The sequence below is a fragment of the Pimephales promelas genome, chromosome 5, assembly GCF_988280905.1.
Source record: "Pimephales promelas chromosome 5, fPimPro1.hap1.1, whole genome shotgun sequence".
NCBI classification, from domain to species: Eukaryota; Metazoa; Chordata; class Actinopteri; order Cypriniformes; family Leuciscidae; genus Pimephales; species Pimephales promelas.
Genome location: NC_142773.1, coordinates 16,218,424 through 16,231,925, shown reverse-complemented (window position 1 = coordinate 16,231,925; position 13,502 = coordinate 16,218,424). Strand labels below are relative to the sequence as shown.

General features: G+C 36.6%; 2 protein-coding genes across 2 annotated transcripts; one reads left to right on the top strand and one right to left on the bottom strand.

Moving 5' to 3' along the window:
* The first annotated feature begins 615 nt into the window (after window positions 1-615).
* On the top strand, window positions 616-6,241 carry LOC148981399 (uncharacterized). The gene is made up of 4 exons (XM_089131032.1): window positions 616-803; window positions 1,039-1,119; window positions 1,457-1,551; window positions 5,973-6,241. Exons 1-4 carry the CDS (start codon window positions 740-742, stop codon window positions 6,045-6,047), a joined length of 315 nt encoding a protein of 104 aa, XP_088987158.1. The 5' UTR covers window positions 616-739; the 3' UTR covers window positions 6,048-6,241.
* A 446-nt stretch (window positions 6,242-6,687) lies between these two features.
* On the bottom strand, window positions 6,688-11,635 carry LOC120471368 (uncharacterized). The gene is made up of 5 exons (XM_039661178.2): window positions 11,473-11,635; window positions 8,475-8,583; window positions 8,132-8,248; window positions 7,231-7,309; window positions 6,688-7,144 (listed from the first exon to the last, which is right to left on the bottom strand). Exons 1-5 carry the CDS (start codon window positions 11,568-11,570, stop codon window positions 7,053-7,055), a joined length of 495 nt encoding a protein of 164 aa, XP_039517112.1. The 5' UTR covers window positions 11,571-11,635; the 3' UTR covers window positions 6,688-7,052.
* Between the last annotated feature and the right edge of the window lie 1,867 nt (window positions 11,636-13,502).

The window sequence follows — 13,502 nt, the reverse complement described above, 5'->3', positions numbered from 1 at the left end:
ATATATATATATATATATATATATATTAAATAAATTATTTATTATTATTAACCTCAATTAATATAATATAATATATGGTAAAATGTATTTTATTCCTGTGATGTCAAAGCTGAATTTTCAGCATTATTACTCAGTGTCACATGATCCTTCAGAAGTCATTCTAAAATGATGATTCACTGCTGCATATTATAATGATTTCTGAAGGATCATGTGACACTGAAAATTCAGCTTTTGACATCACAGAAATAAATTTCATAGATAACATGTACTTTTAATTGTAAATATATTTCACATTATTACTATTTTTACTGTAATTTTGACCCAATAAACGAAGACAAATAAACTTCTTTCTAAAACATTAAAAAGTCTTAATCATTCCAAACTTTTGACCAGTAGTGTGGACTTTTTGTTTTTGTTCATGGAATGTAGAAAATGCAAGTTGTTTGTTTCAATACTTATGATTGTGTTGTGGCAGCAACAAAGAAAGAACAATAAAACCCTACATTCATTAAATGTTTTGGCACACTGAATCGAAAGAAAAGAAAAGCGAATAACTTCCTTCTACAGGCCCATTGTGTTTGTGTATGCAACATTGGGGTGTGTCCAGTCTCTCTTATTGATAGAAACCTATGAGACCGGCACTTCAATCAACGCCCTCATTCAGCCTAAAACCTGAAGTGTCACTGACCGTATCCATACACGTTCCTCCAAAAGGATCATTTGCTGAATCAAGGAGAAAATGTTCCACTTCATCTTGTTTGTTGGATTTCTGTGTTTTTCTGTGGGAGAGTCGACCACTACTGGTAAGTGACTGATCAAACTCTTACTCTTCTCGAAATTACAAAAATACTGGAGAATTACTCAGACATTCAGGTCATTTTGCTAGCAAAGTCATTACCCTTTCAACAGGCTTACTGATTCAGTTCACGAAAGTTTTATGATAAATATGAAATATTGCCCTTTTCATTGATATATTCACTCAAAAAACCTGTTCTGTTTGATTAATGTTGGTTATTGTGTGTTTAATGGTACTCACAGATGCTCCTACAACCATTGAATTGACAACAGAAACAACGGAAAGCACGACAATGACTTCTGCGCCATCAACACAGCAGCCTGGTACAATGCCATATTTTGCTAGCCTCGTTTGCTTAATATAACAAACAATCTACATTGTGTCAGTTGACTCAGCTGTGGGTTTCACATAAACTTGTTAATAGTGAACTTTAGTTTAAAGGGATAGTTCAACAAGAAAAAAAGTCTGTCATTTACTCACTGTGGGAAATAGTAAAAACTGACCTTGAAACAAAGTCATACAGATTTGGAAGGTGTCCATTAAGGTGACTAAATTATGATAGAACTTTTATTTTTTTGGGGGGGTGAAATATTGCTTTATTGCAGTTTGAAGATTAGTTACATTTGTGATATAAGATGTTGTCAATTTTCTCGTTTATAGACCCTTCAATAATTACTGGTTTGAGGATAGCTGTCAAATCATTGATTGACCTGGCCAGTAACCCTTCACCTGAGATGGAGCTCATTGTTCGTCAGGTAATTCTTTAGTCTCTTCATTTTTATAAAAGTATATCCTATAGAGTAAAGCAATAAGTCAATAAGTAATAACAGTAGTTCTAAATTCACTGTAAAACATGGCTTCAAGGGGTTGGTATGCAGTTGGTATTTTTATTTTTGTTCATCCAAAATGGATGTAACAGCTTGAAAATTCTCTACATGGGCAGGAATGAAACACTCCTTTCTGCTGATTGGTCAACAGGGGTGCATATTTGACATAAATATGGAGTTAATATTGTGCCATAATTAAACAAATCCAGCATTTTGCAAACAAACTCGATCTCGCTTTTCAAAAGAAACCTCGACTCGCAAACAAACAGAAAGCAATGTGCAAGTATAAACGTCAATTTGAGCGGAAATGCAGTGGAGTAACAAATATGTATTGTGTTACAAATATAAATAAATTAGCTTAGATACTATTTCACAAATAAATACAAACCATCCTACAAATTGCATGTAACCTTTGAACAAATACCAAATCTAGTCCATACAAATGCAGGCCTGTTATGATTGTGAGACACATAGCTTTTTATGAGATCTCTCGGCTCGATTTTCTCACAAATGCAGTTGAGCAACTTCCTCTTCTAAAACAGTAGATGGCGCTAAGATAGAGGATGAATAGACCACTTTTGCACCGACGTCACAGTTACGAAACCGAGGCAAAACAAAAGAACTACTGGAGGCGGCTAATACAAACCAGCACAGATTCGGCTACATAATAAGGAGGTTAAATTATTATTATTATTAATTATCATCTTGTTGTGTTGTTCGGTGCACGAATCAATGAAAAATGAATATGCTGTATCTGTATTTTTTATTTCTAGAAAATATTCACATCATGAAAATTGCACCGTAATGTCACTCTATACATTGTCGTCTCCTTTGCACTGGCTAGACAGAGCTGCGGATTGTACCACACAAGTCTCGTACAGGACCATTCAGCACATAGTTATAGGCATCTAAAGATTTATATGCCCTCAGTTTCTCTTTATGTTCGGTTTCTCTATCGGATAGGTGTGGAAATCAGGCCACTCAACCGGAGGTAGTGTTGAGTGAGCCTGTACGGATCAGCCAATCTGGTTCCGTCTGTTAAAATGAACTTGTGCAAATAACAATCGTGGTCCTGGACACTGAGTGACCTTGCACATTAAGATAAAATCGGATTTTCTCCAGTCATTGTTAAAAAACAAGCTAACAAAACCATAGACTGTAAAAAAATATGGACGTAGTATCCGTGACGTCACCCGTAGGTTTCTGAAGAGCGTTTTTGAAGCCTAAAGTGGCCGTCGCCATCTTGGCAGCGCGTCACCTCTCGTCACTACTGGATAAAATGGCCAAAGAGGCAGCAAGTGGGTGGAGCTGAGGTGCTAATGCTATATGCTACTGGCCTCAGGCTAAAGTGACAGCTGATTGAAGAAGTAAAGCCAATATAGGTAAAGTTCATATTTTTGCCTTTCGAAATATTATAATAGTTAAGACGTAACTAAAAGTGAGACTATTTACTTTACTTTTTTATCAATTTTATTAATCTCACAAGGGGCAATTAGTTAAGAGCATGTATACAACAGTACATAACACAGATCACACACATTTCTCACAACATTCCACTAGTCAACTATGTATATCGTGATGCATTATTATTCTAGTTAAGAATGTATTATCATGCAGACACTTACTTACAATATTGCTCTGAGTTTATGCGTGTGACAGACTGTGACAGTGATTCATGCACAACATGTCAGTCAGCGGCATCGCACGTCAAGTTCATAAAGAGCTTTATTTAGTCCATCTGATTTTGGCCGTCTCTCAATTTCTCAGATGGGTCAAACCAAAGATATTACCTCAGAAGTTCAAGTAAATGCACTAGAAATCCGCGCTCATTCAAAGTGCATGGACGGAGAGAAAGCACTGAAATGATCAGAAATCCATTAGTGTATGTGAGGAAAACAACTGGAAAAACAGCGCTGGTTGTTCTCTCCATAATCGACAACGACAGAATCCAACGGCGAGCACGGGCGAAGGTATAATACGTGTATAAAATTGTATGAAATAATCCCGAAAAAAGCACACAGCTGAGGGTGACGCTGACAGACAGCAGACAAACGACTAGCAGTGAAAGCGGCGGCAATCCACCTGTCACTCAAGTGGCCACGCCCTTAATTATGCATAACTTTAACGCTTAATATAATTTAAACGGATGAGTTGTCAAAAAATTCACCCCCCTCACAGTCGTCATGAAGGGCAAAATTAGCAATATAGACCAAAACAACTATTTGCCACCAGGCTGTAAACATGTTTTTTTTTCTGCTGTGAAGTTAGGCATTTAGATTTTTAGATACAGATTTGACTCGCTTTTGCAGTCAGCCTCAAGCGGCCACTCGATAAATTGCAGTTTAATTCACTTCCGTGTTGGTTTCAAGAGAGAGGGACGGGGAGGTTGCCGCTTGAACAAAACTTGCAAACTAACATTAGTGAAGTGGTCAGAGGGATTGTTCTGCCTCCACCTAAGCCCCGCCCACAAAAAAGTCACCATATTTACTAACTGAAAAGAGGTCTATTTAGCGCTAGTCTCCCGGGAGAAGCACTGATTTGAAACGTGTGCTGGCCTTTGCCTACAGCTGTGGGAAATGACAGGTGAACAGGTGTGTTTCTCTCTCACTTTATCTATAATAAAACTTTTTGAGGTTTTTTTGAAATCAATAGCACTTAGTAGCACTTCACTCTTAGCCTCAAGATGTTTGGTCTGGGAACTCATCATTGACAGGGCTCAATCCGAGGGGCGAATTCAAATTCTCTCTGCACGCAATTGGATAGCGCTACAACCAATCAGAGCAACGAAGAAGTCCCATGCGTTCTCCCACCAGCGGAGATACCGTATCCAGCCGGCAAAACTCCGAACACATCTTTTTTTTTTTTTTTAAATGACTCAAGTGCCGTTTTTTGTTCTGGTTTCAAAGAAAAGCTTAAGTTCAAATCATCCAGAGTAGCGGTCAAAGCCGAATCGAAAGACATTCGTTGTTTTCAAGTAGCAGTGAACCATCGCAACTCTGTCTTTAAGCCGCCCGCCGACTCTATATAAAATGTGATTGGCCTGACCAGAGTTTGGTTTTTCCAGCTAAAACATCTATTGCTAGACCACACTGGCTGCAAAATAATTTTAGATTTTTAGGCTACTTCGGTCTCTCTCGGATAGGGGAATCTATAAGCTGAAACCTCTGCCATTTTACATTTTCTCTTCATCGGACGCATGCCAAATGACTAAATTAGTGAATATGTCTACACTGAATGGTTCGTTTTTAGATTTTAGAGTTTTCTTTTGCAAAGCAGATCGAGATTGTTTGCAAATGCTGGATTTGTTCAATTATGGCACAATATTAACTCCATACCATAAACTGTAGCTAATCAGCGAGCTCAAATCTACCGGAAGTCTGCTATGAGCGATTCTTTTAGCAGCCCAAGTGTGCTCCCCCCGCCTATACACGTCTATGCACGCCAATCTCTATGACAGTGTTTCCCAACCCTGTTCCTGGCGGCACACCAACACTGCGTGTATTCTTTGTCTCCCTTATCAAACACACCTGATTCAACCCATCAGCTCATAATCAGGTGGGTTAATGAGCTGATGGGTTGAATCGGGTGTGTTTGATTAGGGAGACAAAGAAAACACGCAGTGTTGGTGTGCCGCCAGGAACAGGGTTGGGAAACACTGCTCTATGAGACAGTCACAGTGGGCTAGCAATTAAGCAAACTGAACCTGAGTGAGATTCTTGTGTGAGATTTTAAATAATTACTTTTTTTTACAGAGCACTGGTATCCTGCAGTTTGTATTGTGTTTGGGTGGTTATTATTAATAATAATAATAATAATGATGATGATGATTTTTATATAGGCCTAGCGCTTTTCCAACACCCAAGGTTGCTTTACAAAGATAGGTTTAGGCAGTGGTTCTCAAACTGTGGTACGTGAAGAGAAATATTCCATAGAAGAGTAATATTAAGAGAAAAAATAATTTTTTAAGAGATTTTGAAGAGCCACAACACTAAAAGACCTGATGGCTCCTATGGTTACCAGACTATTAAAACTGACTAAATATGCCACAGCCCCACTTAAGATATTTTTCACCAGCCGCCACAGTTGGTCAACCAAACATCAAACCGTGAAAGAAAGATAGCACATTTTAAAACAAAACATTTCACAAAACGACATTAATTAGTCACATCTCCTGGGCATTTAGAAGAGAACTGACTTTATAGCCTACATCAGCTAACAATCTCAGTTTTAATATTTTCCTATTTGTACTGTATAACTTTTCACTGTTTTAAGTGTTTGCACTGATATGAATAGGCTATTACATCAAATTCTGCCTCAATAAAGTTATATAATGCTCTCTGTCCTTTCAGATCGAAGGTTTCATTCCTTCTCAACACAGAGCAACGACGTCCATCACAGTGAGAAAAATCCAGAGACGCTACTAGAAACCCAATAATATTGTCAGCTATAGTGCTATAGTATTCAAATTGTTCGTAAGGTTAAGTATAGTTTTGTTATTTGTGTATATATCTTTTCAGAGCATTTAATTGTGTGTCATTTTATATACAGTAAAATATGCTGTTGTAAATCAAATGCCATTCAGCTCTGGACAGCAAATAAACAGTTTTGTTCCAGATAACAGATTTGATTTTTGTTTCATTTTCTATATTGTTGTTTGTTTATTAGATCTGTCTTATTTGATCATAATTTGGTTTCTATGTATGTCTCAGATCACATTTACATTACATTTACTGAGAAAACAAACTCGCCACCATGATGCTAAAGTGTTCTTTGTAGTTGCTAGGGTATTGCCTAGTTGCTAGGGTATTGTAGGTGGTAACTAGGGGGTTGCTAGGTGGTTGTTTACAGGCCAAATCAAAATCCAACCTGCAAGTCCCCTATAAAACTTCCCTCCTACTCTGCAAGTATGGAATTGGAGACATTTCCTGAACCCGATGCACCTTACGATCATGTTGTAAAATATCAAATAAAATGACAATGGAGAAATTTGGAACAAAAACAATACTTTAAAAATTGTGAAATTCAACAACTCTTTTTATTGTTAATTTGCCGTTTTGTCTACACATCCCCAACACCCTAATTGGGCTCAGGTGCAAGACAACAAAAGTATAATAGAAAAAAGAAGCGTGATGTTGGCACACTGAATAAACAACTAAAAAAAAACCCCAACTTTTATTGAAAACGCAACGCTTCGGCCGTCAGGTATCATCAGGCACAATGATGGCACAATTATTTGCCTTAAAAGCAATAATACATTTTGCTGATCCTGTCAAGCATTAGTCACAATACATAACTATAGAACTGTATAAGAGAGAGATCGCAGAAATACTAAAAGCTGAAATACTTCACTTGGAGTATAAAGAGCAATTCATAATTGTTCCGTGGTCTTCGTCAGTGTATTAAATCATCTCAAAGACCGACAGATCTCATCAGTAGATGGTGCAGTTGGCGGTCGAGTACTCCAGACAGATCCATTCGTTGGTGTACATCTTATAGCCCTCAGCATCCACCAGCCCGCTGCCTGCAAATGCACACAAAATGCTTCATGACTGCACAAGAAAAAGATAGATTGATCAAAGCCATCATAGCATGAAGTCTCAGTCTCACCCTCCACGAGGTTGTAGAGGGTGCAATAGGTCGTGCCGTTGTCGTCCAGCCTGGCCCACGCTTTTGAGATGGCATATGCCTGTGACAGTGGCACAAAGAAAGGGAAGCCAAAAGTATGAAAATCCTTGAGAATGAATTGTTAGCTACTTTGTACCTCAGCAGTTTTCAAAAGGGAGATTTGTTACCACAACATATTTTCTTTTGTCAAATCAACTTTATAATAATTTATTTAGTTGAGATAACTAATTAATGAGTTTCTGATGGTTAAATTAATCTACTTCATTGTATTAACTCACTTTTTCCAGTTCAATTAACATAACATTTTAAGGCAACCCAGGTTACTTACTTTTTAAGTTAAACCAACAATATTTTTTTTACAGTGTGATTGGCCATTGTGTTGACGCGCTCAGACATATATGTCTCTGATTGGCCATTGTGTTGACGCGCTCAGATATATATGTCTGTGATTGGCCATTGTGTTGACGCGCTCAGACATATGTCTGTGATTGAACCAGAGGTGTTTAAGAATCTGTAGGGGAAATACTGGTATCGTCACATTTGAAACATCGCTACTTGAAAGTCGGTATGACAACACTAGGGTTTTATTGTTTTTTGTCAAATAAATTCTGCATTGAGAATTCAAAAAAGAAAAAGCTAATTACTTTTTACACACACAAAAAGAGTTTTTTTGCTGGCTAAAGTACTTTAAATCTTGCAACAACTGTATAGATGTCTTTGTGCGAAAGCAAATTTGTTCTGGCACAAAATGACATGAATGCCATTGGGAATGTTGATTTCTTGAGTGACAAGTCCAGCAATACATATTTCTTGTTATAAATCCCACTATTTCCCATTTGTTCTTGATGTTCTGAAATAAAAAATTGGCAGCAGAGCATTTTACCGTCACTCTACAGACAGACTCTTCAGTTGCCACTAGGTGAAACGTCAGGTCCTGCTTGCTGGTCCACTGTCTGGAGGTGTGTTTGGCTACGATGTGGAAAGGAGTGGCGGAAACCAGCTGAAGAAGACAACAGTTCACCAGATTTGTATATAGTTCTTGGTAAATATACTGTCAGACTCCTTGTGCATACACAAACCTCACTGGATTATTACAATAAATGGCAAAAAGATTAAAAAACAATTGGATGTTTTGTGCAAACACTTGAAACCTTTGCATACTCAACCTGTACATGTCAATACAAGTTTAATACTTAGGGTTAAATATAGCAAACAGATGCTCTTACTTCATACAGGCATCTCTGTCCAACAGTCATACAGCCAGACATGCCCCTCCACTCCTTGATCTGGTTCACCAGACTCATAAAAACGTCCTGGCATGGGATCCCGAAGAGCCTGGAGTAAAATCAGAGAGCTTTCAATGCAATGTCATGTGGCTCTAGGTGGCGTGAAGTTGTAAATTGGATTGTGGATCTGGTGTGTGACTAAAAGGACAGAAAGAATTCAGACATACTATACGTGCATCATGCATATTAAATGATCTTTATGAAAGTGTAGTATGTGGAGGGTTAGCCACTGTGAAAAATTTTCATGGATGACAGAGATAAAAGATCAAAGCCTTGTGATGCTAGTCACAAGTTTATGATTTGTCTTGGATTTTTATGCAGCTCAATCATCACAAGATTGTGAAAAATACTTCCCTTGATCTGAACGGTAAAAGATTTGGCTACTTTTCCTAAGTTTGCCTCCTGAACACACACAATTTTTTTTTACTCAATTCCACAATGTTAAGTGGGTGAAAACAAAACTCCTTAATCTTGTATTTAGGTCAAAAATGGGCACCCATAGAAATGAATGGGAAAAACTGTAATTTAGAGCATTCTAAAATAAGCCAAAATAAGACACCAGGTGACAGCAAAGTCACTTTAACCTCTTTAGGTTTTACACTCTCAGAAAAAAAGGTACAAAAGCTGTCACTAGGGCGGTACCTTTTCAAAAGGTACACTTTTGTACCTAAAGGGTGCATATTGGTACCTTCATGGTACATATTTGTACCATTAAGGTATGCACCCTTTAAGGACAAAAGTGTACCTTTTGAAAAGTTACCGCCCCAGTGACAGCTTTTGTACCTTTTTTTTTTTTTTGAGAGTGTAGCTCTAAGAACTTATTGGAATGATATTTTAATGTAGTTAAACAAAAATAAAAAATAAAAGTAAGCATAATTTACATAGAAAATATGGTACTTTTTGAAGTAAATAAATTCAAAAATACCCCCAAAATAAAAAAAAACACCATAAATGAATAGACAAAACTTTATCGAAGACAGTGATATAACATTTATAATAAATAAAAATTAGGATCACACCTGAGTCCTCTGTGCCCACATTTGTCCACAATTACAGGATTAAGTGCTATAAGGTGAATAAGGTTTGAGGGTTAAACATTTTTTTGTTATTCCAAATATCAACAATGTAAAATTAACTGAAATCTGCAGAAAAATTATGTTGTAACTTTCTCGGACCTTTACTTAAACTTCATTTTAAACAACATCTCTCCTTTTATCATTAACCCTCCTTTTTCTTGTGAAATATTTTGCATGAAAAATGAGCTTGTGCATAAAATAAAATTAAAAAAAATTATTGTAGATGTTTTGCTATATGGTGCAATGACGTTCATTCATTCTGAAGCATAAGTGTCCAAATACTTTGTTGTCACTGTATAAAATATCTATATATGCTGTAGTTAGTCAGTATAGCTTAGACTATACTTTAGACTCCAAAGTAACATTTTTCAATACAGAACAACATGATTGAAATACAACATAGTGTAAAATTCACCTCATAACAGCAGCCTCTGTGTAAACTTAACATTAAATTTTTCCCCCTTCAAAATTCTTACTCTTGACTGAAAACATCATACAATTTTTTAAGATGTGAATCACAGCCCTAAAACTTTGCAAGTTGGAAAGGACAAAATATCCAGTGATATTTTAGTATTATTTACAAAAGTCAAATAATATTTTAATAAGCTTTGATTTTTATATTTAGATTTTTAGTTTGTTTTAGTAATTTTGTTTGTTGTCCTTGTTACAGTGTAATTATACAGTAGTACAATAGTAATATTAATTAATTTTAAAATTAAATATTGAGTAATATTAATCAAAGGCGAGTTAAGAATGTGCTTTGGTTTATAGTTAGTTGTAATTCTGCATAATTTAGTGTTATTGTATATTAAGTATATGCAAAGTGTAACAAGGACTAAAGTAGTGTTATCATTTAAAAATAATATATATATATATATTTATATATATTTCTACCAATAGTTTGAGACATTTAAGTACTTCATCTTAAACTTCGATTTTCTTTTAATATTTATATTTTATTTTATTTTAGTAATCAAAAACATTTTTAGTTAACAATAGTTATGCCCATTGTGATAGTATTGTACATTAATTAATGGTGTTACATTTATTAAGTGTTAGACTAATAGCACTGTTCCCCATGCATACTATGTACTTTTTATAGTAATTGGACACCCGATGGCGGGGTTCTAGCAGACCAATCACAGCGCTTGCGTCCGTGTAGAATTTTTGGAGAGGTGCACGTCGTCAGGGCCATAGGGTATCCTTGCCACACACAGCCTATATATATTATATTCCAGACATTAGAACAATAAAACATATTGAGAGCCAATCTGAATCCACCAGACTTGAAAGAGCTCGAGCATTTAAAGTGACAGACAACAAAACTGCTCGCACACTTAAAATAAACAGATCGTTTTGTCTGCAGGTGTGCTAATGCTAACATAGATGCTAATATAGACCTTTGACGGGTATGAAAGCGAGGCTGTGAGAGATAGATAGACTTAACGTGTTTTCAAAAGCAGTATGAAGCTCCTAGATTACTTATCATTTTCCACAGCTCATCTTATATGGTTTTTTTTTTGTCTACTGAAATTCTTATGAAAAATATTTTGTAGTGTTTCGTCACCAGAACAATTAAAAAACACATTAAATAACAGTAACCCACTGAGGAGATGTACAGTATGTCTATCCCTCACATGCAGCCTCGCCTTCATTCCCTTTAAAAACCAAACATGGTGCTGCTGTGAATAAGGTCTATTGATAAAGTCTTCACTCTAGGTGTGAACGGGAGTGAACCTTACCATGTAACTGACCCACAAAGGAATGACCCACTCACTCGTTATTACACCTCTAGACAGCAGCTGAAACAATCTTTCCAATATGTGTGCCCAAAGAATTTCTCCAGTCAAGCGGCATCTTACCATATGATTCTGCACTGAGCGTGGAGCGGTTCTCCAGTAGCCATCAGACTGAACCCCAGGGTCAGGGCGAGAGCCAGAATCAACGTTCTTGTTTGCATGGTGAAGATTTCTCCGAGGTCTGTGCGTCCTGGCGATGAACAGACAGAGACGTGCTTGAGTTTTATAGTGGGGTCTGATCAGAACTGTCATGTGGACTCAGATGGGAAGTGGAGCCACAGCATTGATTAGCAACGGCCACGTCTCGTGAGCTCCAAAACCTGAAGTGTTAAATGTGGGCCCTTCTGTCTATTTAGAGATGCCATAAATGTGTTAGTCTGTTGTAAGTCAGCTGATCTGTGTTTGACACAGACGTGCTCTGATCGAGTGTGTTTAAAGGCTGTTTAGTAATATGTGTAACTTCTGAGGGATGATATGCATTTTATGCTGTACATAAACAGCCTTTCATATCTATAACTATTTGAAACAGTAAGATACTCATATTTCAAAAAGATTCATAAGCTTGGTGTAGACAGCAACATCAAATGTCTGAATACATTTACAGCTCATATTTGATACTGTTCAAAAGTTTGCGGTCGGTAAGTTTTTATTTGTAAGAAGTTAATACTTTTATTCATCAAGGATGCATGAATTGATCTAAAGTGACATTAAAAGCATTTATAATGTAACAAAAGATTTCTATTTTAAGTTAATTCTGTTTTTTTATTTTATATTCTGTTGTAAAAAATTCTCATGGTATCTACAAACATCTAAAGTGGCCCAATTGATTTCAACATGGATGATGATAATAATAATAAATGTTTATTTAGCAGAAAATGTTCATATTAGAATGATTTCTGAATGATCATGTGACACTGAAGACTGGAGTAATGATTTTTTTTTTTAAAGACTGAAACGTTTTTTTGTGACCCATGACCCTATTCAGCAATGCCGGTCCAACGGTTGTTCTTCCTTGCACCACTTTTGGTAGACCAACCACTACATACACTCTAAAAAAAAATGCTTGGTTGTTTCAACCCATGTTTGGGCAGAAATGAAGAAACCCCAAACCCAATTGTTGGTTACAATTTTATTACCTTTTTAAACCCAACTGAGTGGTTAGTAATAGTATTAGTGCTATGCTAATTATTTCCCATCTTCTTCTACACCAGATTTCTGCTGTAATCTCGGGACGCTAGTTCTGTGGTAAATGGCGTTCGTCAGCTCCAGTTTGTATCTCACAGAGACTTCAGATGCCCCAACACCTACTAAACACTGATGAGACGACTAAACGCCTGTAGTTTTTCTTTGTACATTTCTTAAATGCACTTTCAGTAAAGCTGCTTTGAAACGATATGTATTGTGAAAAGCGCTATACAAATAAATTTGAATTGAATTTTCTCACAGTGTCAGAAATGGATGATCTTCATCTTAAGTGTGTTTGCTGACTAGCCAATTACAATGCAACATGAAATGGCTATAAAACTTAAAGCAACTTACCTCAAGCTCCATTAGCAATATTGACATGCCAAGTTGGCCTCTTTTCCCGAACTATGACCCAGTCCATTTTCTGCTCTTTCGCTTCCTCTTTTTTTCAAAGTGCGATTCATTACTCTATTTGTTGACCATGCTGATGATGTTTTAGTCTATATTAAAGGGACACCAGGCAGGAATGCTGTTTTTGTCAAACAGCGACCCCTAGGGTAACTGTGCAGTACTTGTTTTTAACGTTACTGTCGTAAATACCACTCGTGCGCAGCTTGACGTGTTACATTAGTATACAATAGTACATTGTGTTTAATTTGTCGTTTAATGAGATCTAATATATGTTGTTAGTGGTGAGAATTTTCATGTGAATAAATACATATCCCAATGAACTTTAATGGTCCAGAGGAAGAACTTTTGCCATGTGTGTCCCTAATCCCTACTAATTTTCCTCATCAAAACCGATTGTTTAGTGGCTGTATTTCAAGCAGGGACGTGTTTTTTGTGCATTGGGTTTTGTGATTTCACTGTAATGAGTCTCTCAAGCCACCTTTCCACTGCACACGACA